Source organism: Grus americana, chromosome 2 (genome assembly GCF_028858705.1).
Source record: "Grus americana isolate bGruAme1 chromosome 2, bGruAme1.mat, whole genome shotgun sequence".
Taxonomy (NCBI): domain Eukaryota; kingdom Metazoa; phylum Chordata; class Aves; order Gruiformes; family Gruidae; genus Grus; species Grus americana.
Window position 1 is genome coordinate 18,035,734 of NC_072853.1, and position 23,746 is coordinate 18,059,479.

At 36.2% G+C, this 23,746-nt stretch overlaps 1 protein-coding gene across 1 annotated transcript in view; it reads left to right on the forward strand.

Annotated features, from left to right (window-relative positions):
• Positions 1-23,746, forward strand: part of CSMD3 (CUB and Sushi multiple domains 3) — a 721,079-nt gene that overhangs the window by 402,369 nt on the left and 294,964 nt on the right. Inside the window, exons 15-17 of the mRNA XM_054816701.1 lie at positions 1,016-1,342; positions 9,280-9,474; positions 20,017-20,155. Coding sequence (XP_054672676.1) covers positions 1,016-1,342; positions 9,280-9,474; positions 20,017-20,155 — 661 coding nt within the window. The remainder of the gene's footprint in view (positions 1-1,015; positions 1,343-9,279; positions 9,475-20,016; positions 20,156-23,746) is intronic.

A 23,746-nucleotide genomic window follows, 5' to 3' on the forward strand; every position in this document is an offset into this window, starting at 1 on the left:
TAATGATTATGCCCAAGACAAGTTCTAGAACTGCTAAAATATTTTTTTTCTTTTACTAACAACTATTAAAGCAGTTGTCTTTATGTGATTTGATACAGTGCTTTATTATTTTCTATTTTGGTAGGATTTTGTAGATTTTATATGTATGATACACTTTTTATAGCTACTTTTGTAAGTTAACGTAATTCCTTAGATCAGAAGTTGCTGAATTGTAATCAAGGGTTTAAATTATTTACATTTTCTTCCATGTATTATATATGAATATCTTTTAGCACTTAAATGATCATAGACATTTATAGCTCTCTTCAAGTTACATTATACAGCATAAGTAAAATCAATGTTGTGATACGTATTTGTGGCAACACCTTTCTTAACTTTTCCACTGAAATAGTGCAGATCAAATATATTCAGAGTGCAATCAGTTGCTTTCATCCCTGCAACTCAATTTAATATGGCTTAACTGAAATGGTTGAATATAAAATATTATCCTGATAACAACAGAACAACTCTGTTGTCTCTTTGAGGCTAGTTAATTGCTTGTCCTTCTGTGTGAACAACAAATGATAAGGGTACTATTGACTTTCTGCCTCTTTAATGTGCTCAGTGAGAGGTCTGCTGGTCTAAACAGTTCCCTAAAGGAGAAAAGAAGTGGTGCCAAGTGATTAAGGATTGTTGAACATAGGTAAATTGTAAGGACTGCTGTGGGCTTCCAATGCAACAAGGATGTTCTTTATTACTTGGGCCCTCTGCTTGGGAGGTAGTTTTATTGAGGGGAAGGGAATAAGAAGATTAAAAAAACAAACAAACAAAAAAACCCCAACAAAAACCAAAACCCAAAAAACCCACCTTCTTTCTGGCTTCACAGATCATAACGAATACTGAATTATTCAGCTGAGGTAATCAGCAAGAAGTAATCAGCAAGTTTAAGGATCTCTTACAAAAACTTAGTATTAAAATAAATCCTTATTGAAATGTTTTATTCTATTACCTATTTTCTGTCTCTCTTTTTTGGCAGTTCCTTGCCTTTCCAATTTCACTGCACCAATGGGAACAGTTCTTTCACCTGATTATCCAGAAGGATATGGAAATAATTTAAACTGTATCTGGACAATCATTTCAGACCCTGGGAGCCGAATCCATCTCTCTTTCAATGACTTTGACTTGGAATCTCAGTTTGACTTCCTTGCAGTTAAAGATGGTGACTCTCCAGATTCCCCCATAATAGGAACATTTACTGGTGCTGAAGTTCCTTCCCATCTTACCAGTAATGGCCATATTTTGCGTCTGGAATTTCAAGCTGACCATTCAATGTCAGGACGTGGATTTAATATCACTTATAACAGTGAGTAATGATATTTTTTTATGTATGTGTGTGCTTTGTTTTCAAAATAAAATTTAGGAGATACAAGTATGTAAAAATGATGTTATGGTAATTCACCTTCAGACAAATCCTATACACCTACAAATACCTAATTTAGGTGTTTATATTGTCTTTCAAATGCAGTGTTAGGGCTGAAAATATGTGTATATTTATCATTTGCAGCATTAGAGGTCATTGTGATGTGAGTGTTTAGAAGACTGACAGACCAGTTTCAAACTGTAAAACAGAACTTTACTAAATATGCTAATAGTACATTTTGTGCTGCTGGTTAAATCCTACATAATGTTAATCACCATCATTACATGTATAAACTGTTACTCTCCAACACTCATACTGTGGTTTAGCTGTGAATGCATATAATACCCTGGAGCTGATGGCTGCAGTCCATGCTGCTCCTGGTCGCACAGTCAACGTAGGCAGCTGTAGGAGCTCTTTGGTAAGAGAAGTCAAACCGCAATAGTCTTGTCTTTTTTTTTTTCTTTTTTTTTTTTTTTCTGTTTTACCTTCCTTATGGCTGATGATTTTAAGCCTTTTTTTTAAGATCTTTTATTGAAGAGGATGTCTGGCCTATTTGCAGTCCCTTGTCTTTTGTTTAGCAATTTTTTTCTACTTGGATGCCTTCTGTGTGCAACTACATCTGTCTATCTTCGCCCTTTTGGTTATCAAATTGCTCACATGCTTATGTAAAATGTTTATATGTTGTGCGTGGCTATACCATCATAATGTTAAAAAGAATACTTACATACTGTTGTTAGTTACTCTGGTTTGGTATGCTTGCAGATAGGTTGGAGATAAGTTCATATTAATTATAGCCTGATTAATACACTTTTAACTTACAGCTGTAACAGCCACTGGGAGAGAAATTTCTAGACTACTGTTCAAAGCAACTGCAGTAAATAGTAGTTGGGCTTTCTTGAGTGCTCTGAATTGTACCTACCTATTTGTAGCTTTTGGAAGGGAAACCAGCATCTTCTGTCACCTTTTTTTATTTAGTTCATCTATTACATAGAAACAAAGCTAAAATGGAGTTCTGTGTATTGCACTTGCTTCTGTCCTGGGGGAGGTGAAAAGATTGAGACTAACCAAAAATATACATAGCTCCACATTTACTACTTGGCACTACATTTACTGACAGCAAAATAATTGAAGGTGATACTAAATATCTTGTCCAGTACTAAATACCATTAGCGCTTATTCACTTTACTTTTTGCTGGCAAAATCATTAAATTTCTTCTGAAGGACGTATGAAGAACTGCCTATGTTGTATTGCTATCAAATTATTTGGCATTTATCCCACACCAAAGTCTGGGCAAGACATATTCCCAGCTAGGGCAGACATGATGATGCAGTATGTAAGCCCACAGCATGAGTAACCCTGCAAAATATAGCATGAAGCTTTCCTTGGAGTATTTGCAAAATTAAATTTTGCCACCTCAGCATTGAAGGGAGAAGGACTGGGTTTAGGCAACTTATTTTTGGGGGGGAATTGGAAGGAAATCGGAAGGAGAGGAAATGCCTGAAGTATCAGGCTTGCTACTATGTGCAGAGGATGGTAGGGATGAAAGAGTGGCTATTGGGGGAATCATGATATCCTCCAGACAGACCTGCCCCACCTCATACATTTGGATTATTTTTTCTTACTTTTTTTTTTCTTTCTGATGATAGAGGTAGTAGACTTGTTTTCCATGCCAACAGGTAGATAAAATAGGCAAAAAATGTTGGATATTTTGATATTCCCAAAAGTCTGGTGTCATGAGTAACTAATCCCATTCCTGTCTTTCTCCCTATCACCTAAGAGTATGATAATTCCAGAAGCATGCTTGGAATGTAAGTGAATCTTCAACTGCATGATTTGAAGAGCTGTATACCCGGATCTCCCCTTCTGAGAAGAACGTGTTACGTGCTTGGCTATATGAAAAAAACAGTCTTTATTATTGAAGATGTTTTACTCTGAAAAAAAAAACCCAAAAGGATCCATTAAACCAAAGAGGAAATGAGATTATGTGATCTTGGTAATTGAGAGACCCAGACTCCACGTTTTTCTCCAAGGAATTTTAAGAATTAATATTATTTTCACAGTATTGCAAAGATTAAATTCCCCTGCGGGTCTCTTTCTTGCATCATAGTTCACTTCTCCATCTTTCTTTCTCTCTCTTTTTTTTTTTGTTTTTGTTTTTGTTTAGGTTGTCAGTCTTTCAGAGAAGTATTTCTTAAGACTTACCTTGAACATTCCCGTCTGAATAGGAAAGAGATAAACTGACACCAGATTACTGTGTAAACATTCTTTTTCCGATATTGTCTAATATTTCAGCTGCTGGCCCTCTATCTTAGCTGCTTCATCCCCGGGTCATTTCTCACAAATGTAGGATGTAAGAGTAAAGAAAATGTAGTATCTTCTTATTGGTTTGTATAGGTACCAGTCATAATTGCAAACTAAACTTTGAGCTGTAGCTAGGTATCTTAGTACCATAAATAAATATTGGAAAGTCTGGGGTTATTCAGTATTATTGAAATATAAAAACAGTTATAATGAAAATGAGATATTCAATCAATTTTTCTTAACAGAAGTTGTAACATTTGCTCTGTGTTTTCTTCTGTTTCATGTCCTTTTAACATTTATAACATTTCTGCTAACGTCTTTACAGTTTCACTGTGGTGTGCTCAATGATGTCAAGCCTAAATCTAGTGACAAGAAAAAAGCATAAATTCTTGGGGACTCAGAAGCAGTCTTCTTGTATAAAAATTAGGCTTGTGTATAAATGTATATTATCAAATGATCCCATTTTTCAGAACTAGAACTAAATATAGGTCAGTTAAAGTAGGATTTACGGTAAAAATGAAAGATGCACATGATTAGCATGGAATAATTCTTATATTTAGTTTTTATTTGGAAATACAACAACTCATCAAACACTGTCAAGATAGGTTTAATATTTCAATGCCACATAAATATACTTATCAGAATAAATTCTAGTCCTTTAAAAAATTGGCAGACTTCCTTGGGCATGTGGTAGTCTATGGTATCTCTCAATTAACAGTCACTTAAAGTATGCACTGACAGTACCAAATGATGCAAATTTAGTTTTTATAAAGAAGTGACAATGCAATATTAACTTTAGCAGTTTTATAATGAAATTCACTCACTCTGAAAAAAAAATTATTTTAAAGAAGTGTTTTCTGTATATGAGTAGTTCAACACATATTTTTATTTCTTTTTGTGGGTGTGTTTAAGCTATAATGGAGGTGTGCATGTGTTTGTTAAACTCCTGTAGTTAAAATCTACTTACAAAAGCAAAAATAACTCCAGAAAATGTGTCTAGTCTTTCTTCAGTAAAGACAGCTGCAATCTGATGAATTACAGCAGTAATCTTTCCGTAATAAATAGTTTAATGCCGAGAGAGAGGATAAAAAAGGAATTAATACCATTTTCACTCTGTCTTGGCATTCATAAACCCAAAGTTAATTAAAAATATCTGTTTTCTGCTAACACTCCAGCTTATATGTTTCAAAACTATCAGTCTCTTTTTTTCCCCTTTCAAGAGTAGAAACAGTATATCACAGAAAAGGTAGAACATGATCAATCTTTTCTAAAAAGAATGTAGGCTACTAATGTACATAACTTCATTAATGTTTTTGAGGTATAAGATGGAGAAGAATAAAACTGTATTATTAGTATATAATCTGATTTTTAAATAGTATTTCTCAGAAACTATTTTTTTCCCATATTTATTTTTGCATTGCATTGCAGCAACATATGTGGTCTCACATAATTATTGTCACTCCAGTAAAACGAAATAAATTCAACTTCTGTTGGAAGTAAACAAAAATTAGTTTTCAAATGACTCCTCTTTGAGTTACTTCATTAAGTGTGACAAAGATTTCTAATGACTTGAAGCTTGGGACAAGGCCACAGAAATTTGTGACTTGAAAATGGATATGCAGAGAATATTCCAATAACCAAAGGAATAGGAACTCAAAAGGCTGTGATTTTCAGCTTGATCTGATCCTTGTATTGGTTTACTCCTGTCTGACTATGCACTACTTACTGTTGATGCAAAAGGGGGAATGAGGCAGGAGAGTGCTTTACTGGGTACAGCAGAACACAGGAACATAGCAACCTGAAACTACATTGGTTTAAGTTGCTATAGAACTGCATACTTACACCTGGCTGCTTGCTTCGAGTTTATATCTCAAACCCAAGAGCCCTTAATGACATTTCTGGTCGTTCTGAAGGTATTTATAAACTCAGTCATCCCTTAATCTTCCCTCTAATAAGCGATATGCATTGACCTCCTCAATTTAAGGGAAAGTCTAAGTCTTTTATCATATTTGTGACTTGTTTATGAATGCTTCTGTCCTGGTTTTGGCTGGGGTAGAGTTAGTTTTTGTCCTTGTAGCTGATATAATGCTGTGGTTTGGATTTAGGATGAGAATAATGTTGATAACACACTGATGTTTTCGTAGTTGCTGAGCAGTACTTACGCTAAGCCAATGACTTTTCAGCTTCTCACACTGCCAGTGAGGAGGCTGGGGGTGCACAAGGAGCTGGCAGAGGGCACAGCCAGGACAGTTGACCCAAACTGGCCAAAGGGATATTCCGTACCATATGACGTCATGCTGAACAAAAAAAAAAAAAAAAAAACAGCAGGGAAAATTGGCTGGGGGAGGCGGCAGCTGCTGCTCAGGAACTGGCTGGGCATCAGTCAGTGGGTGGTCAGCAATTGCATTGTGCATCACTTGATTTTTATATTTTTTTATTATTATTATTATTATTATTATTATTACTATTACTATTTTCCCTCTCTTTTCTGTCCTGTTAAACTGTCTTTATCTCGATCCATGAGTTTTACCTTTTTTCCCCCCTGATTCTCTCTGCCATCCCACTGGGCTGGGGGAGTGAGCAAATGGCTGTGTGGTGTTCAGCTGCCTACAGGGTTAAACCAGAACAGCTTCCCCCTTTATCTACTTCTTTGTTCACTTATGGAGATCAGAACTAGACACGGTATCTGAATAGAGTCACATAGATTACAAGCAATGAAGTTATATTGTCTCTCTGCTTCAGTCTGAATTTCCTAATTTAGGTCAGGACAGACAAAATGCACACAGCTCCCTTCAGGCTGAGGCAGATGAGTGTTTTGAGGTGGAGAGCATCTTCCAGATTGTTATATTTTTTGCTAGTTGGTGGACTGTTTTGAGCTGTTGCTCATTGATTGGGGTGTAGGAGGTGCTGGGCAAATATTTTTGTATAAGTTTAGATCTGCTGTTTCTGCCAGTTATGCAGATTTTGTTGTTGTTGCTGCTGCTGCTGTTTTCATTACAACTGTTTAATTTTGCTTTATCTAGCAAAAGTTACAGCCCTATGAACTACATAGCAACACGCCGAAGGTCAAACTGTGGACCTCTGACATCAGCCTAATTACTCGAGTGATTTCAGCTTAGTAGGCCTAGACGTTAACAATCCCAGATGCCTTTTTAATATCCAAAGACTGCTTTGGTCTGTTTTATTGCTGTGATAGAGTGTGTCCATCATGGCAAATTTTTGCTGGCACTCCCTCCTGCTAGACTTTTTCAGTACTTCCCAAGACAGAATTCTTAAAACTGTTATGTACTACACAGAAGTATGAGTTTACATGTGATGATATTGAATAACCTACTAGTTGTTTGCATAGCATTAAGCAATCTTTCACAATTTTTAATGAAGTATCTCTTTATTATTTATATTCTCTTAACTTTTGTTTCTTCTCTGATATTTTCCTCTGAAAGGGTTACATTTACTCCAAAGCCATTGCTAGACTTATCAGCTAAAACTCTTCATAGGGCAATCTACCAAAACAATTAATCGCGCCGGTGGACCACTCCTTTCTAGCCCTATTTCCAAGGACCTTTCAAAGCAGACTTCAGACTAGATGAGTTATGGTTAGCTTCATTCCTGCCTTCCTATCTCTTGAGATCTCTGCGGTTCCTCCCCTTCACTTTTTTTTGATGCAAAATGCAGGTTTTAGTATCCTTCTAAGTTAATATCAGAACTGAAAATACTTCACCATCACTCTGTGTTATGATTATGCTGCCTGGCTTTGCTCCAGATACTACCTAAAATACCAGTACAATCATGATAGTTGAGTATAAATGCCAGGAAAACTGGCTCCCCTCTTTACATGTAATATTGCATAAGGAACTTATGCATGGTTTCTTGATTTATTGATGATGGGTAAAATATTAATATTAAGGATATACCCCTGTGTTCTTTATCTTTTCAGTTTAAGGCTTGTATATAATATTACAGCTCCACCATGAATCTTTTCAAAAGTATGGGCAGACTGAATTTTACTTATCAAGTAAAGTAACTGCAGCCAGGCTAGGCTAAGAGTAACTGCTGTTGTGGGGAAGGGCTGTCTTTCTTGCCTCCCATAGCCTATATGGTACAACCACTTCCATAGGAGCAGTGGTAGCAGCCACAGCTCTCAGTTCCTGAGCTGAAATATAGAGCAATTAATTGATTTTGCAGCCTTAATAAACTGGTCTCATACACAAGCAAGCTATACCTGGAGTCAATGTTTATCTACATTTACAGATAACAATATTGAAAATCTATCTCTGTGTTGTCTGAAGCTAGTAAGAAAAACAGGCAATCAATCCCCTCACTAAAAGTGATGACTCTGCATAAATATTGAATAAGTTTTTGTAACTCCTATGAAAAAGTAGCCATCCTCAAATGGTAGACAACTATTCAATGAAAGCACTGTTTTAATTCCCAATATACGTGGCATTTCCTAAGTCAAAATGTCAATAAATGAATGCTTTCTCTTGTCTGTTATGATTCTTAACACTTCTGTAATGCAAAATCTGACAAATCTTTCTGCTAAGGTAATGAAATATTACTTTTTAAAACATTTGATAGGAGAGCTTCGATATGTTTTGTCTAGCAGACACATTAGTAAAACTGCAGAAAAATATTGTGAAAATTATCTTTTTAGGATATAGTCCTTTCTGATGTCTCTCTATATAAACACGTTTATGAAGACATAATTTGCAGTCATCACACGTGAAGAAGGTGGATACTGTGCTTGTAATATTTGCTCTCACCAAAAAATCAACATTTTTCAAGATCTAAGATTTATGTGCAGTATTCTTAATAAATAAAACATCAAAATATAATAATTACTATATAATATTTTAATGATATTGCTATAAACATGACTTTGCTCACTTCTGGTAGGAAGATGAGCTTGTTTGTTCTCCTAGCATAAGGTGTATTCTTTAGTAAAAGGCATGGACTATCTTTGTTATAGTATCTAGATATATACAGGGAAATTACAGTTTTTTAATTTGCCCATAGATAAACTTGAAATTTGGGAAGGATTTATGCATACTAGGAATTTCTTTGACCTCAGACGTAACGATATGGTTAAAGTTTCAAGTTTTCTTTCTTTCGCCAACATCACCCTTTTGTAGCTGTTCACTGTCTCTGACTACGGCGATATCAGGCACATTGAGGTCAGTAGGGCTAGAATGGTTGTGATGGTGAACTGAAAATGCAAAAGATGACTAAAGTTATTATGTCATAGATGCTTGCCCTGCCCTTCTGATGGATGCTTCTGGCCAATGGTAACGTTGGATAGGATGGGCTGTTGGAAAGGAGAACTTAGCTGTCACTGAAATCTGCCAACACCTAGCTGTCCAAACTAAGATTCATGCTGGTATAACTTTATCATATTTTAAGTAGGTTTTTTGTGCTAGTTTACATTTTCTGCTGTTGGTCAAGCTTTTGTTTCTTATTGTTTCCTAATATAAGTAGTTTGTTCTTACTAGCAGAATAAAATCCTAAAAATGTCATCTTACTTGCAAGAATTATCACACTATTTCCCCCCCTCTTTTTTTTTTTTTCTCCTTTTGAAAAGCATTTGGACATAACGAGTGCCCTGATCCGGGAGTGCCAATCAACGCTCGGCGTTTTGGTGACAACTTTCAGCTGGGGAGCTCAATATCTGTTATATGTGAGGAAGGATTTATTAAAACACAAGGAACTGAAACAATTACTTGCATGCTAATGGATGGAAAAGTAATGTGGAGTGGACCTATTCCTAAGTGTGGAGGTATGTATAATATTTCTTTCTGATTCAGAACTTGATGTAACATCTTTTAAGTTGTCACCAAAAGAAGTTCAGATTTTTGCAAACAGATAGCACAAAGCTCCTGCAAAACCTAGTCCTTAATAAAGGAGTCTAGTGAGGCATGAGCTTTTATTATAACACTGTCTGCAGGAGTGATTTTTTCTCATAACTGTTATAGGGACAGAAGAAAAACACCGAAAAAATTGGTGTAAACATCAGTGATGCAAGCACCGCTATATAACCTCTGTTAACAATGAAGCCTCATCTAAGAAACTTATTAGGACTGGAATGGAAATAGTTTACACTGTTCATACTTTCGGATAGCTCTCATTTGGCACTGGTGGAACTACAATTTCCCAAAGACATTTTATGCTTGAAAGGATCACTCCTGCCTTTTTTTTTGAAAGCCTATATTTGTTGAATTTAAGAAACTGTTTAAAGCAATGAGCTTCTGTGCTAGCAATACACCAATAATATTCATCTCTGCATTTTTGAATTCCAGTCCAATCAAGATCATGGTTGGCCTCGTTAATACCTGAGAGAAAGAGATAGCAGGGAAGAAGAAAATAAGAAAATCCTTCAGTTTTCACTGAACCTTATTTTAGCATATTGAAGGTTTCTGTTCTTCAGCTTCGATATTTAAATCTCTTGTTCAACTTGTCACTCAGGGTTCTTAAGCAGCCAAGAAGCCTGGGGTTTTTTTGGTTGGTTGTTTGGGGGTTTTTTAAATTATTCTCACCCAGTTTCTTGTAGAAAGTTTTCTTCAAAATACAGCTATTGACTTCCTACTTCAGACAGATGAACAATTTTAAACCATTTGAGTGCTCAGTGATGTTTGTTGGTACAATGATTAGAATGAAGATTAGAATGAAGATTAGAATGAAGATGTTGATCTCTTTTTAGATCTTCAGCTCTGGTATTTAAAACCATTTAAGAGGTTTTAGCTATCTGTTGCAGTGCTTATGTTTCTCTATCCACAGTGCCACCTAGGCTGGGGAAGTTTCTCTTAGCAATTGATCTTCTTATTTATAGAAGTTAAATACTTTCATACATCACAACCTCTAAAACACAGTGTTATGTCTATTTCCTTGGACTTATTTATACTAATAGATATAAAAATATAATCTTTGCTTCATTAATCGTCTGTATTTTAAGATCTCTTCACCTAAAGGGAAAATAAATGAATTCAGTTGCTTGTAATGATTTTTTTAAAAATATATGATTTAATCAATAATGATATACTCTCTGATTTATAGTTTACTTTTTATGTTAAACAAAAACTTAGCTCTTATTTTCACTATATAACTGCCTTCCTAACATTTATTTTTTTTAATTTTAATATATGAATGTGACTCCTTATAATACACTTTGCATCCAGTTTCCTTTCTGTGATAAATTGTTATTGTTTCATAGCATAGATATAGGGTGGGTCATTTTCCCTAGACAATATTAGTATAGGCTATAATGCACTTGCATTATTGTAAGTTTCATGGAGCTGCATAATACTGCTAATAAAATATAAGGTTGCATTTTCAACGTTGCATTAAAAATTTAAATTAATGGGATTATTTTTTAATCTTTCCCCATGCACAAGATAATCTGATCCATAGGTGGTCTGAGATTCTAAATGGAACATATATTGGCATCCTAGAGGTTGGAACGCTGGTATATATGAATTAGATGTATTTATCAACTGTAGAATTAGATATATTTTTAAAGTTTAAGACAAAATTTGAAGACAAATGAAAATATTTTTAAGTTAATAATGTAACTTGGTCTGTTGGGATGTTCAGAATTTTTACTGACTGTGTACACATTTGCCTATAAGACATAGTCATTTCATATAAGGTGAAGTTTGCTTGCCCTACACACACCTCATAATTTCATTGTTACATATATCAAGGCAAAGGCATGAACTCCACATACTGACTAGGAGGCACTGAATGTGACTGCTGTGCAGTTTTCCTTCCACTGCAGAAATGTCAACTATTACAATATATAGGAGAGAACCATTTAATAATAAATATGGTGTAGATGGATAGGGTCAGCATACTCATTTTTCAGGGCAATCCTAACCAGCTTCTGCTGGAGCTTCCTCTCAGACCTGCCCATGGCTCAGGATCCCATTTCAGCTCAGCCTGTGGCTGTTGGTCCCTGCTCCAGCAATGGTGCAAGAGTGCTGGTCTCCAGCCCTATTAGCTGCTGATCTCAGTGTGCTTATCGGACTTCCTGGTTTGACCTCAGAAATTGCATTCATCTGATAGTCACCAGACCCTTTCCTGTCACCAATCCAGTCCTGTTCGCCTTGCTCAGGTGGAGCCGGATGATGCTCTGTTGGTGAGGGCACTATCTCTGCCTATGTGTGCGTGATCATCCTTGGCTCCTGACTTCTCTTCTCTAGTGGAGCAGCCCTGCTTTTGCTGTTCTCTGATGCTTTTGAATTTGGGATTCCTGTCCTTGTGCCTTTCATCCTTCCTGTGTGAGGGTTATATGGAGGATTTTCCCATAATCTCTTGTAATGTTATGCTGTTGTACCTGTGCTGCAGCTCTAACCTTGGTCTTCCTGCATAACTCCTGTAATGTTTAATATCCTGCTGTTCTGTAGCATGGGTGATAAGCTCTTGGAAAAAGGGTCTCAAACTATGAATCTACAAGATGTTCAGTGATTAGCCTGTCATCCTCAAAGCTTTCTTCATACTCACGTACGGAAATTTCCTGCCTCAACCCCTGCACCTTACTATACAAAGAAATAAATAGAAGTGACTTTGTGAGAATTCTTAGATCAGGCTGAGATTGGCTTTTGGTATTTGGCATAGACCTGTGTTTGAGAAAGAGATTCTGGTTGATGAAAACCTCTAGTTATGTTAAATTTCTAGTGTTTTGTTTTTAACACACTGACAGTGGGTATGAATTTGTCAGGCAACCATCACATAGAACTGGAAGAAAGAACAGTCCTTTGGCAAGATGACTGGAGAGTTTTATTTTCTAAAAAGACAAGGCTCTTTAAGATAAGCCCAGTCACCCAGCTATTCTGAAGGGAAGGACTCCTGGGTCTAGGAAATCAGCATGTGATGGTGAAAGTCAAATATAAAATTCTATTGAATCTTGCACTGTAGGCATCAGGAAGAACTATAATCAGAGGGAGGGTAAGAAAGATTTTCTTAAAAACAAACAAAAAACCTCAAACAACAGCAAAACACTCTATTATTGTTAGATCCCAAATAATACAAAGAGAAATTACTCTGAATTTAGGCAATCTTATAATGGGCATTATATTTAATGTAATATTCATAGGAGTATTTTTGTAAGATAGTTACTTTTTTGTATTCCAGAGATAATCTTTAACAGTTTCATGTAAATTTTGTGAGAAAATGGAGCTTTGTACATTGTTTAGCAATGCTGTATTCCAGCTATGGTAGTATACTGGCTCAGAATAAGGCCATCTGGTATATCTATTCTTGTTGATATATTTTGTAGTTTATAGGCTCCATATGTATTACGAATATGTATAAGTGGTTATATACAATAAAATGTAGGGATGATGAATGCTGTAGAGTTAACCTTCTGGTGACTGAGGTCAATATGAGTTTAAATACCTTACTGTTTGTTGGTACTGTTTGCTGAAGGTAGTATGACAAAGGGACTTTAAGGTGTAAGGTGAGAATCACTATTTTAAAACCATCAGTGAGGAAAAAAAAATCTGCATTTTTAGAAATGTTTGCAACCTACTGAATTATGAACTCTATATAGCTTTTAGAAACTGTTTTTTTCCCACACAGTAGGAGAAAGATGGACAATTATGTCCTTAAAAATATAAAATACCTCTTTACAATAGTTCATCATTTTAACATAGGAGTTTGGTAGTCTCCTGAGAAAAATGAAGATCAGACAAAGGTATGATAATTCACGATCTTCAATTTGGAGGTGTGTCAAAGAGAGCAAAAATAATTTATATTTGTAATGGAGAGGTCCAGAATAATATAGACAATGGTATGTACTGTGCTGCTTTGTCAAAATGAGCACCAAAATTCTTTGCAGATGTGCAGGTGAAAAAAATATGGAAGTTTAAGAAATAGCCATGTCTTTGGGGAGAAATGCTGTATATCTCACATTATTTTAATAGAGAGATGCATGCCTATCAAGAGTACAGTACAATCAACACCTTTCCCACTTCTTTGTGATATACAATGTGGCTCATTTATTTTCATTGCTTAGCCTTGTATGCCTAATGTCTATCTGATCAATGGTGTTATGAAACTTTATGGTGCAGCTTTCTCTTCCTGCAAAGTAAGATGCTTCTGCTCTCTGTCTAAGCGGATACTTACATGATACTAGTAATCAGAAATTTTGAGTGTTTTCTGATAATACATAGTTATATTGGTGATGGGGCGAAGGTGATGAACCTTCAGCAAGTTTGCCACAACACCGAACCGGGAGGACTGGCTGATATGCCAGAAGGTTGTGCTGCCATCCAGAGAAACCTCAACAGTCTGGAGAAACAGGCTAATAGGAACGTTATGAGGTTTAACAAAGGGAAGCGTAAAGTCAAGCACCTGGGGAGGAACAAGGCCATGCACTGATAAATGCTAGGGGCCACCCTGCTGGAAAGCAGCTTTGCAGAAAAGGCCCACGGGGTCCTGGTGAACACCAGGTTAAACATGTGCCCATGCACCAAAGAAGGCTAATAGTATCCTGGTATGCATAAGGCAGAGTATTGCCAGCAGGTTGAGGCAGAGGATCTTTCCCCTCTACCCTGAGTACTGGTGAGGCCACACCTGGAGTTTATGTCCAGTCCTGGACCCCTCACGAGAGAGATATGGACATACAGAAGAGAGTGCAACAGAGGGCTTCAAAAATGATTAAGGGATTGGAACATCTGTCCTATAAGGAAAGGCTGAGAGAGCTGGGACAGTTTAGCTTGGAGAAGGCTTGGGGGGGATCTTGAATGGTTTGCGTTGGAAGGGACCTTAAAGATCATCTAGTCCAATCATCCTGCCATGGACAGGGACACCCTCCACTAAATTAGGTTCCTCAAAGCCCCATCCAACCTGACTTTGAATACTTCCAGTGACGTGGCATCCACAACTTCTCTAGGCCACCTGTTCCAGTGTCTCACCACCCTCATCATAAAAAATGTCGTCTTTATATCCAATGTAAATCTACACTCTTTCAGATTAAAACTGTTATCCCTTGTCCTATCGCTACAGGCCTTGATAAAAAGACTGTCTCCATCCTTCTTGTAAACCCCCTTTAAATATTGAAAGGCCATAATAAGGTCTCCCTGGAGCTTGCTTGTCTCCAGGCTGAACAATCCCAACTCTCTCAGCCTGTCTTCACAGGAGAATTGTTCCATCCCTCTGATCATTTTTGTGGCCCCCTAACCTGCTCTAACAGCTCCACGTCCTTCTTGTGCTGGGTACCACAGAGCTGGATGCAGTACTCCAGGTAGGCTCTCACAAGAGCAGAGCAGAGGGAAAAAATCACCTTCCTTGAACTGCTGGCCATTTTTCTTTTTGCACAGTCCAGGATACGGTTGGCTTTCTGGGCTGCAAGCGCACATTGCCAGCTCATGTCCAATTTTTCATCCACCAATATCCCCAAGTCTTTCTCTGCAGGACTGCTTTCAATCCATTCATCCCTCATCATCTTCAGAAGGTCTCCTGACAGATGTCATTTGCTTCGGAAGTGAATATTGAAGTGTTTTGGTAACAGGCCAAAAGTTTTTGCTTGCATTTAGAATAAATGACAAGTAAATGTTGCATTCAGATAATTACAAAATCTATACACATACTGTATAACTCACTTTCAGTGCTTTACTAAGATGCTTTATTCAACAATAAAAGAAAACCTTAAGTAAAAATAAAAATCTTTGTCTACATACAGATGCCTAGGGTGTAAATAAAGATGTGTAGTTGTCTAATGAGCCTAGTAAAGAAACAAAGCAAGCTCATACTTCACTTTACAAAATGAAATTCAGGGGACAATTTCCAGCTTGATTATGTCAGCTGTGTATTAACTTTGAGGCTTGGTGAAATCCAGGGTCATTTGGTGAATTTGTTTAGAAAAGTGTCATAAAACAAACAAATATATTCAAAAACAAACCAAACAACAACAACAACAAGATAAAACAACCCTATAAGATTTTCCTTTAGGAAATGCGTTTAGTCCCTGAGGGTTTGGATCCTGAGAAGCTCACCAAATCTAATTTGGGCTAGATCAAGTCCTTAATTAGCAATTAAGAAAGAAACTCATGATAACAAAAAATCTGTCATATATTTATAGTTCCATAGGCTAATGTACTTACATCAGTATTCATCAGAACCAACAAAGTATTTAAGCATAGTTCTAACTGGAGAAATTGTATTTTCCTAGTGTCTATAACTTACCTTGTGGCCTACTGGATTATTATGTATAAAAATGTTTATTTTATACACACACACACACAGAGAAACACTGAAGTACATGTTCTTCTCTAGTTATTTCTACAAATCTCACTCTTGGCATATACCCATGTCATGTGCAAGAGAGAAGATTAAGGTGACAAAGGTCCTTAGTTTAATACTGGCAGCTCTTCATTCCTCCCCAAGGCACCCAATCCTAACACTTTCTACTGTAGTTTGCAGCTTGGAAATCTGGTGATTGATACCTTTTATACATCAAGAGTGTTAAAAGTTCTACTCTCCAGAATGTACTTCAGGTGTGGAATTGGTATGTACAGAACATTTTGTGGAAATATAGCTATAAAAGAGTAAGTAATTGTTTTAGGTCCCCTGAAAACCATCTCCTCTTCAATGAGGAGATATAATGAGATATAAGACTATTGCTTGATAACCTTCCTAAGCCGAACCTACAGAATCCACTTATCCAGTTAGTTTAATTTTTCTTTATAGAACACAGGAAAAGTGGGTAGTTTTATTTGAGCTTTGTCTCAAATAAGGGATATCCAGTGTTTGATACTGTGTTGTTGAGAACTCTTTTGACAAATAAATCTTTGTTCTCATCCAGGTTGCATCAGTGCACATCCATACCACACAACATATGGTAATATGAAAGGGAGTGATACAAATGGTTCAGTTTTACCGTCTGTTTTGTATGATTTAGCACTGTCCACATGTGGTGGGTTGACCCTGGCTAGGGGCCAGGTGCCCACCAGAGCCGCTCTCTCACTCCCTTCATTCACCAAACAGGGGAGAAAAGGCATAACGAAATGCTTGTGGGTCGAGATAAGGACAGGGAGAGATCACTCACTAATTATCGTCACGAGCAAAACAGACTGAACTCAGAGAGGGAATTAATCTAATTTATTACTAGGCAAAACAGAGTAGAGGAATGAGAAAGATAATCAAATCTTAAAACACCTCCCCCCACCCCTCCCATCTTCCCAGGCTCAACTTCACTCCCAGCTTCAACCTCCTCCCCCCTCAGTGGGACAGGGAGTGGGGGTTACGGTCAGTTCATCACATGTTGTTTCTGCTGCTTCTTCATCCTCAGGGGGAGGACTCCTCTCATCGTTCCCCTGCTCCAGCATGGAGTCCCTCTCACGGGGTGCAGACCTTCAGGAGCAAACTGCTCCAGCGTGGGTCCCCCACAGGGTCACAAGTCCTGCCAGCAAACCTGCTCTGGCGTGGGCTCCTCTCTCCACAGGTCCACAGGTCTGGCCAGGAGCTTGCTCCAGCACAGGCTTCCCATGGGGCCACAGCCTCCTTCAGGTGCCTCCACCTGCTCCAGCATGGGGTCCTCCACGGGCTGCAGGTGGAATCTCTACACCCCCTCATCCTTCCTCCATGGGCTGCAGGGGGACAGCCTGCTTCACCATGGTCTTCACCACGGGCTGCAGGGGGATCTCTGCTCCGGTGCCTGGAGCACCTCCTCCCCCTCCATCTGCACTGACCTTGGTGTCTGCAGAGTTTCTTACATCTTCTCACTCCTCTCTCCAGCTGCAAAAGCTCTGGTTTTTTTCCTTTCTTAAATATGTTATTACAGAGGCGCTGATTGGCTTGGCCTAGGCCAGGGGCGGGTCCATCTTGGAGCCGGCTGGCATTGGCTCTATCAGACACAGGGGGAGCTTCTAGCAGCTTCTCACAGAAGCCACCCCTGTAGCCCCTCCCACTACCAAAACCTTGCCACGCAAACCCGACACACCACAAAAGGTACTACCTACTTCTACGTGGCTGACATTTTGGGGAAGTCATGAATTTTACTTCTGCCTGCTTCTGTAACGCACTGAAGTGTATATTGCTCGGTTTTTTCTTTGCCTCACATAGAGGACATATAAATAGGTCTGATCAAAAAGACTTTGTGACAAAAAATGAGTTTTAATGTAAAGTTTGAATTACATAGCTAATACATTCTGCAGATTTCATTTTCCATAAAACAGTCAGCAATTTCTGAAAATAAACTGTAGACTGCTCATCACTTGAGCCTGTGGTCACTAGTTTAAGAGCATGTTCTATGTAATACTTTCCTCTTTTGTTGACCATCATGGAAAACATATTTGTTGCAGAAAATAAATAACATATAGTTTACATTTCACAGGTTCTAAAATATAATCCTATATGCTAAATAAGTTTATACTGTTTGTTTTATATGTTTATAAGTTTATACACGTTTATACTGTTATGGTAGTCTAGTGAAAATCAACTCTTATGCTACTATTTTTTTGTTAACTTTTTTTTTCCTTATGATAGGGCTTAACACTTTATCAGGTCCTTATCACCTTGTACGTTCATCAAAGAAAGTTTGATTAGGTCTCTTCTTAAAGTCGCAAGTAATGTTCGCTTAAGCAAGTCAGAGCAATTGTGAAAAAGCTTTTTTTATAGCATTACTCCTAACTCCCTCTTTTATACTTAAAATTACAGGTGATCCATTTTAGTTAAAATAATAAAAATAATAATAATTTAAAAAACTAGCTCACTAAATGTCCCTACTGGGGATCCTAGCTGGATTCACTAAATGACACCAATTTACAAGCATTTCAGCGAGTAAAAAAGTTTAGTTTAAAGTATTTTACAAATTATTTTGTCCCAAGAATAAGTAATTAATTATTTGATATATAACATTGTAGCTCAAGGAAAATATATCTTATTCTTCTAGAGGAAAATATATTCAGAGATCAGTTGCGTTTCTGTCTTGTCTCCTGTGGATCAAAGAGACTTTTGTATATTTGTCTATATAGGTATGTTTAGTATATTCATATATATGTGTAATACACATATAGAAACATAAATAATATGGTCTTTTGTGGATGTTTACACCTGTGATGAACAATGTATGTTCATTTTACCGCACTGAATATGTACAAAATTCATAAGATATCCTAGATATTTTAAATTGCTAGAAAAATATTATTTGTTACCTATTTTAAAAACGTTAATACTCCTAGTGATGGAATTACTGCATATCGTAGATGTCTAGAATTCAAGATAATTCTGTGAATTAATTTCTCTATTTAGGTAATATCAATCTCCTACTGAAAAAAAATAACGAAAAACATGCCAAGCACTCCTACGGTCTTTTCCTCACCCATCCATACCACTGAGAAGAAGATGATCTCACAAAAGTCTGATGACACATGCACTTGACTTTACATACACATGTAAAGCCAGCAGATGTAATGGGTGTATGAAATTAAAATCCTGCACAGAGCTTTTCAAGACTTACACCTAAAAGATCTGTTCTTCAGCAGTATTGGTCTTACGGTTCTTACTCTTCCCACCTGGGAGATTGTATCATCTTTGGGATAGACTAGCATTGTCCACAGCCAAAAGCAATTGTTATAAAAGAAATGCTCTTCATCTTTGTGAAGATTATTCCTGTAATTGATGTGTCATTAAGTCATAATTAAATATGATTACCGATAACCGATAACTTTGGTTTCAGTTACGTTTTAATACAGTTTCCTTAGCTTGTATTTGCTCACTATCTCTGAGGGAAAAACTACATGTTATTTTGAGTATGTCTGGTTGCTGATGTACCTATTACAATATTCAATATATTTGCCAAAAGCTTCAAAAATAGCAACTAATCTTGTAAGGATGGTAAGTATGTCTTTTTCATGAATGAGGAATTTGAACTGTCAACATGACAAGCAAAGTCTTGACAGTGGATCCGTGTCAAAGCTAAAATAACAGTTCATTAGTTTCTAGCTTGGTACTCAACTGAAACTGTTGCAAGTTTTTCAGTCTCTGCTTATAATTAAAAGCAGAAATAATGACAGCTTATAAACACTATTTTGTTGTATGTCCTTTATTACAGGAAAATAAATTGTACCTGTAAGAATACAATATAAAAAGCTTTGTCAGAACTTACTGAACAGTTCATTTTATCTTTTAAAGGTTTTAATTCAGTTGTCTCCATCTAATTGTGAGCCCCACAGAATTTGTCAGCTTTGAAGCCTTGTGATACCTTTCTGCAACTGGATTTTTTTAATTTGTTTGGTATAGATGTCCTATATTGAAAGTGATAATTATGAATTACATATAATAAGTCTGTGTTATTATACCTTTTTCTTTGTTTTATTTTTAGCTCCATGTGGTGGGCATTTTTCATCTCCCAGTGGAGTAATCCTCTCTCCAGGCTGGCCAGGGTATTATAAAGATTCCTTGAATTGTGAGTGGGTGATAGAAGCTGAACCAGGACACTCTATCAAAATTACATTTGAAAGGTCTTGGCTAATGTTTTTCTTATTTAATGTTTTCCAGTTTTTACCCAGAAGTAGGAGTTTATTATTAGCTCTGTCATAACATTAATTTGCACTATGTCTAAAATCCAGCAACTGTATTATCAGGTAGGATTTTCCAAAACACCTTAGTGCCTTCAGAGCATAAATTTTATCTCCAGTGTAATTTCTACTGTGATGCACTGAAAAGCTTTTGAAACTCCTACTCTCTTGCATATATTTAAGCCTGTCTGGCCCAGTTAAAAATTTTGTCTGCTTTTAAAGATTAGCAGGTTTCATTTGCTCATAACTGTTTCTATGATAGATTATACTCATGAAGTATTTTTTTTCTCTCAGACCCGTGAAATCTTCAACTCTAAAAATCAAAATCAGCTGTGAAAACTGAATTAAATGCACTCATATTTTTATCCACTGTGAATATTTAATTATCAAATCAGCTCCTCTGTTTTTGTGAAAGTACTGTGTGCTCTCATGATGGATGGAATTCCAGTTTCCCCAAATTACTGCGGCATTCAATTTTTCCTAGATTACTGCCTATTACTTAGGTCCATTCCTGATTCCCATGATTTAAATGTGCTGAGGACCTTAAATTTCTCTTGGTAGCAAGATGTGGGCATTTCATTTAAGCTCTTTTATGAGAAAGCAAAACAGAAAATGTGATTTTTAAAAAAATGCTACATGTTCTACATGTTTTCAAGGATGTTTTAGATTCTTCTTATTGTAAATATTAATAAAGTTAGATGATGATCCAGGAAAAAAGGGTCTTTGATGATCAAAGTTATAGTGCACAAATATCATGCAAGTACTTTTCAATTGCTATTTATGCAGCATATTTTGACTACTCCTGGTCACACTCAACTTAGAAGATATTGCTTCATTTTAATACAATTCAAATTTGTTTTTAACAGGGTATGAAAATTACCATCTTCTTGTAGCAGAATTTCTCATTGTGATAAGATTATTTAAAACTGTTCTCTAGTACTATAGTTTACACTATAAAAAAAAGTGTTCACATGTCATTATATACAGAGAACAGGTAATATAGACACTTCAGAGGTGTTTCCCATCCTTCACATCAAATGAAAGCTGGTCTTCCAAAATCACTAGTGCTGTACATCAGCTTAAAATGAAGCTTTACCAAATTTTTGCTAATTAAAATCCAAAAGAGAAGTGAATAACTCCCTTTTGCAGGAATTAATCAAACTCATATTAGTTCAAAATTAAAAGAAAATTATTAGTTTTCCTCATTGTCTGGTAACTCAAAATGAAAAATAAAAAATTTGAAACTTTCATTAACTGAAGTTTTTGAAAATAATATATTCAAATTATTTTTATTTCAGCATTTCATTTTCAACTACATATTTGATGTGGACAGTCATTTCAAAGTGAAAAGCATTTTTATTTTTATTTGAAAAATTCTATGTCAGCTCGATTTTCTTCCTTTGCACCCGAGTTTCATTAAATCTGACAGTCTCTTGTGTACACTTTTTGTTTGTAATGTGTTAACGCCTTATCATAAAATTGCACAACCTCTATTACTCTTGCAATTAAGAGCAATAAGAACAAGAGGTGGTCTCTTCAGATCACGGAGACAGCTCCTATCCTCTTTATAACCTAATCTCATTATGACATTATGACAACACTTTTTCCATTGCTGCTCATTCTTGACACTCTTGTTGCTTGCCATAAATTGGACTGATATGCATATTGCTCAGATGCATCAAGGTGAATCCAGAGAGGCCTTGCATGCATATAGGGATGTGTATGCTTATGTGCTTCTGTGCAGGATTACATGTAAAAATACATCTATATATATGTTAGCACAAATGCACTTAGATAGATAATTACATGTTTGGACATGAATAAAAAGTTATTACATAAACTGAATAATGAAATAAATTTTCGTAGTGTACTGAAAGAAAACATTTTGTAAACTACTAATGTTAGGTTTTTTTACTTAGACTTTATTATTTTTCACATAAGTTAAATTTACATTCTGAGACATGCATGCATTAGCTTCTCTTTAAAGACTCATTCTGATCTGACTGTCCTTGTTCTGCTCCTTCTGCTTGCAAATCTTCAGCTGGACTTCCTTAAGACAGAAGGTTAAGTTTCTGGAAATATACACATTTAAAACTACAGCCAAATGGCTTTCCCATTTGATTAAAAAAAATAAACTCATGTTTTGCCTAGTTCTCTATATTTTACCTTTGTCCTGAAAAATACAGAGAAATATTTTTTCTAGCCTTTCTTGGTGCAAATACTAAGACTCTCACAATAAGTGCAGTCGCTTGAAGGAGATTTTTTTTTTTTTTTTTTTTAGTTTCTCAGTCAGGGTAAAATATTTATCTTACATGTCTAGAATATTTACATCCTTTCTTTTTGGATTTTCTAAGAGGAAGGGAACAGTTCTTACTAATACACGTTTTCTGCAGAGTGACATCTTCACATTACATCAGTTAATCACTTGGACAGTAATTTATTTCCTTCTAATCTCCCATTATCCTATCTTCCTATGACTTCTCTCTTATGACATTGCGTATGTGCAAGGTACTGCATTCCATGACTGTATGCTAAAGTGTTCCTGTGCCGTGGAGCCAGAGACATAGGAGAAAAGAGAGAGATCTACAGACAAAGCTAATAATAATAACTATTAATGTTTGTCCTTTCAGAGGTTTCATAATAAAATTTTCATATTTTGTTTTATGATCGTGCATGTATACTCTAAAAAGTTTACTCCTGTTGTACAGGCATAGCTACAATAGATAATCTGTTGGATTTTTGTTATAAATCAGTAGCTTTCTAGGCTGAATGGAAATTATAGAAGTGAGACATGCAAGTGCCATTCTTCATTGCAATGCAGTGTTTATCATGAAGCCTAATTATGAGTATTTAAATGCTAGGGATGTTAATGAACAAACTACTGATTGGAGTACCAGTCATATTTGACTAATGAGTATACACTGTGCAGTAGGATATTCTACTCATATCCTGACACTGCATCGAGTTGATAGGGTGTCTCTTGGAAACAAACATGCATGTCGTAAATATTAAAGCAGCTTTACATGTTCAAATAAGATAAAAAAGTGTGTGCCACCTCCTGTGTTAAAGTTTGTTTCACTACTGTCTGCTTGAATGATTTTTTTATGAGTCCTCCATAACAATAGACCTCACATAGTAATGAAGCCATTCAGTTTAATTTAAGAATAGTAACTAGTTAAGTAGGAAAGAACATCAGAGTGGTCTTACATGAACCCAAAGTATTTTTTTATTTAGTTTTCTATAAATGCCTACTGTTTTCTCACACAAGAGAATAACCAGATTATATCAGATATCAGATAAATTGATCATCAAGAGAAAAGGTATTCAAGGAAAAAAATATATATGCGTCACCCTTATAAATTAAATTTAAATTGATCCTTTTTCTGAGCTCAACAACCAAGCAAAGGCATTGTACATAATCGCCTATCCAAATTTCTTTCAGCTCATCTCACTAAAAAACTGTCCTCACTTTTTTTTCCTTAGGTGCTTAATCATTTTTTTCATCTCCTTATTTTTCTGCTGGTTGTGGTGTTG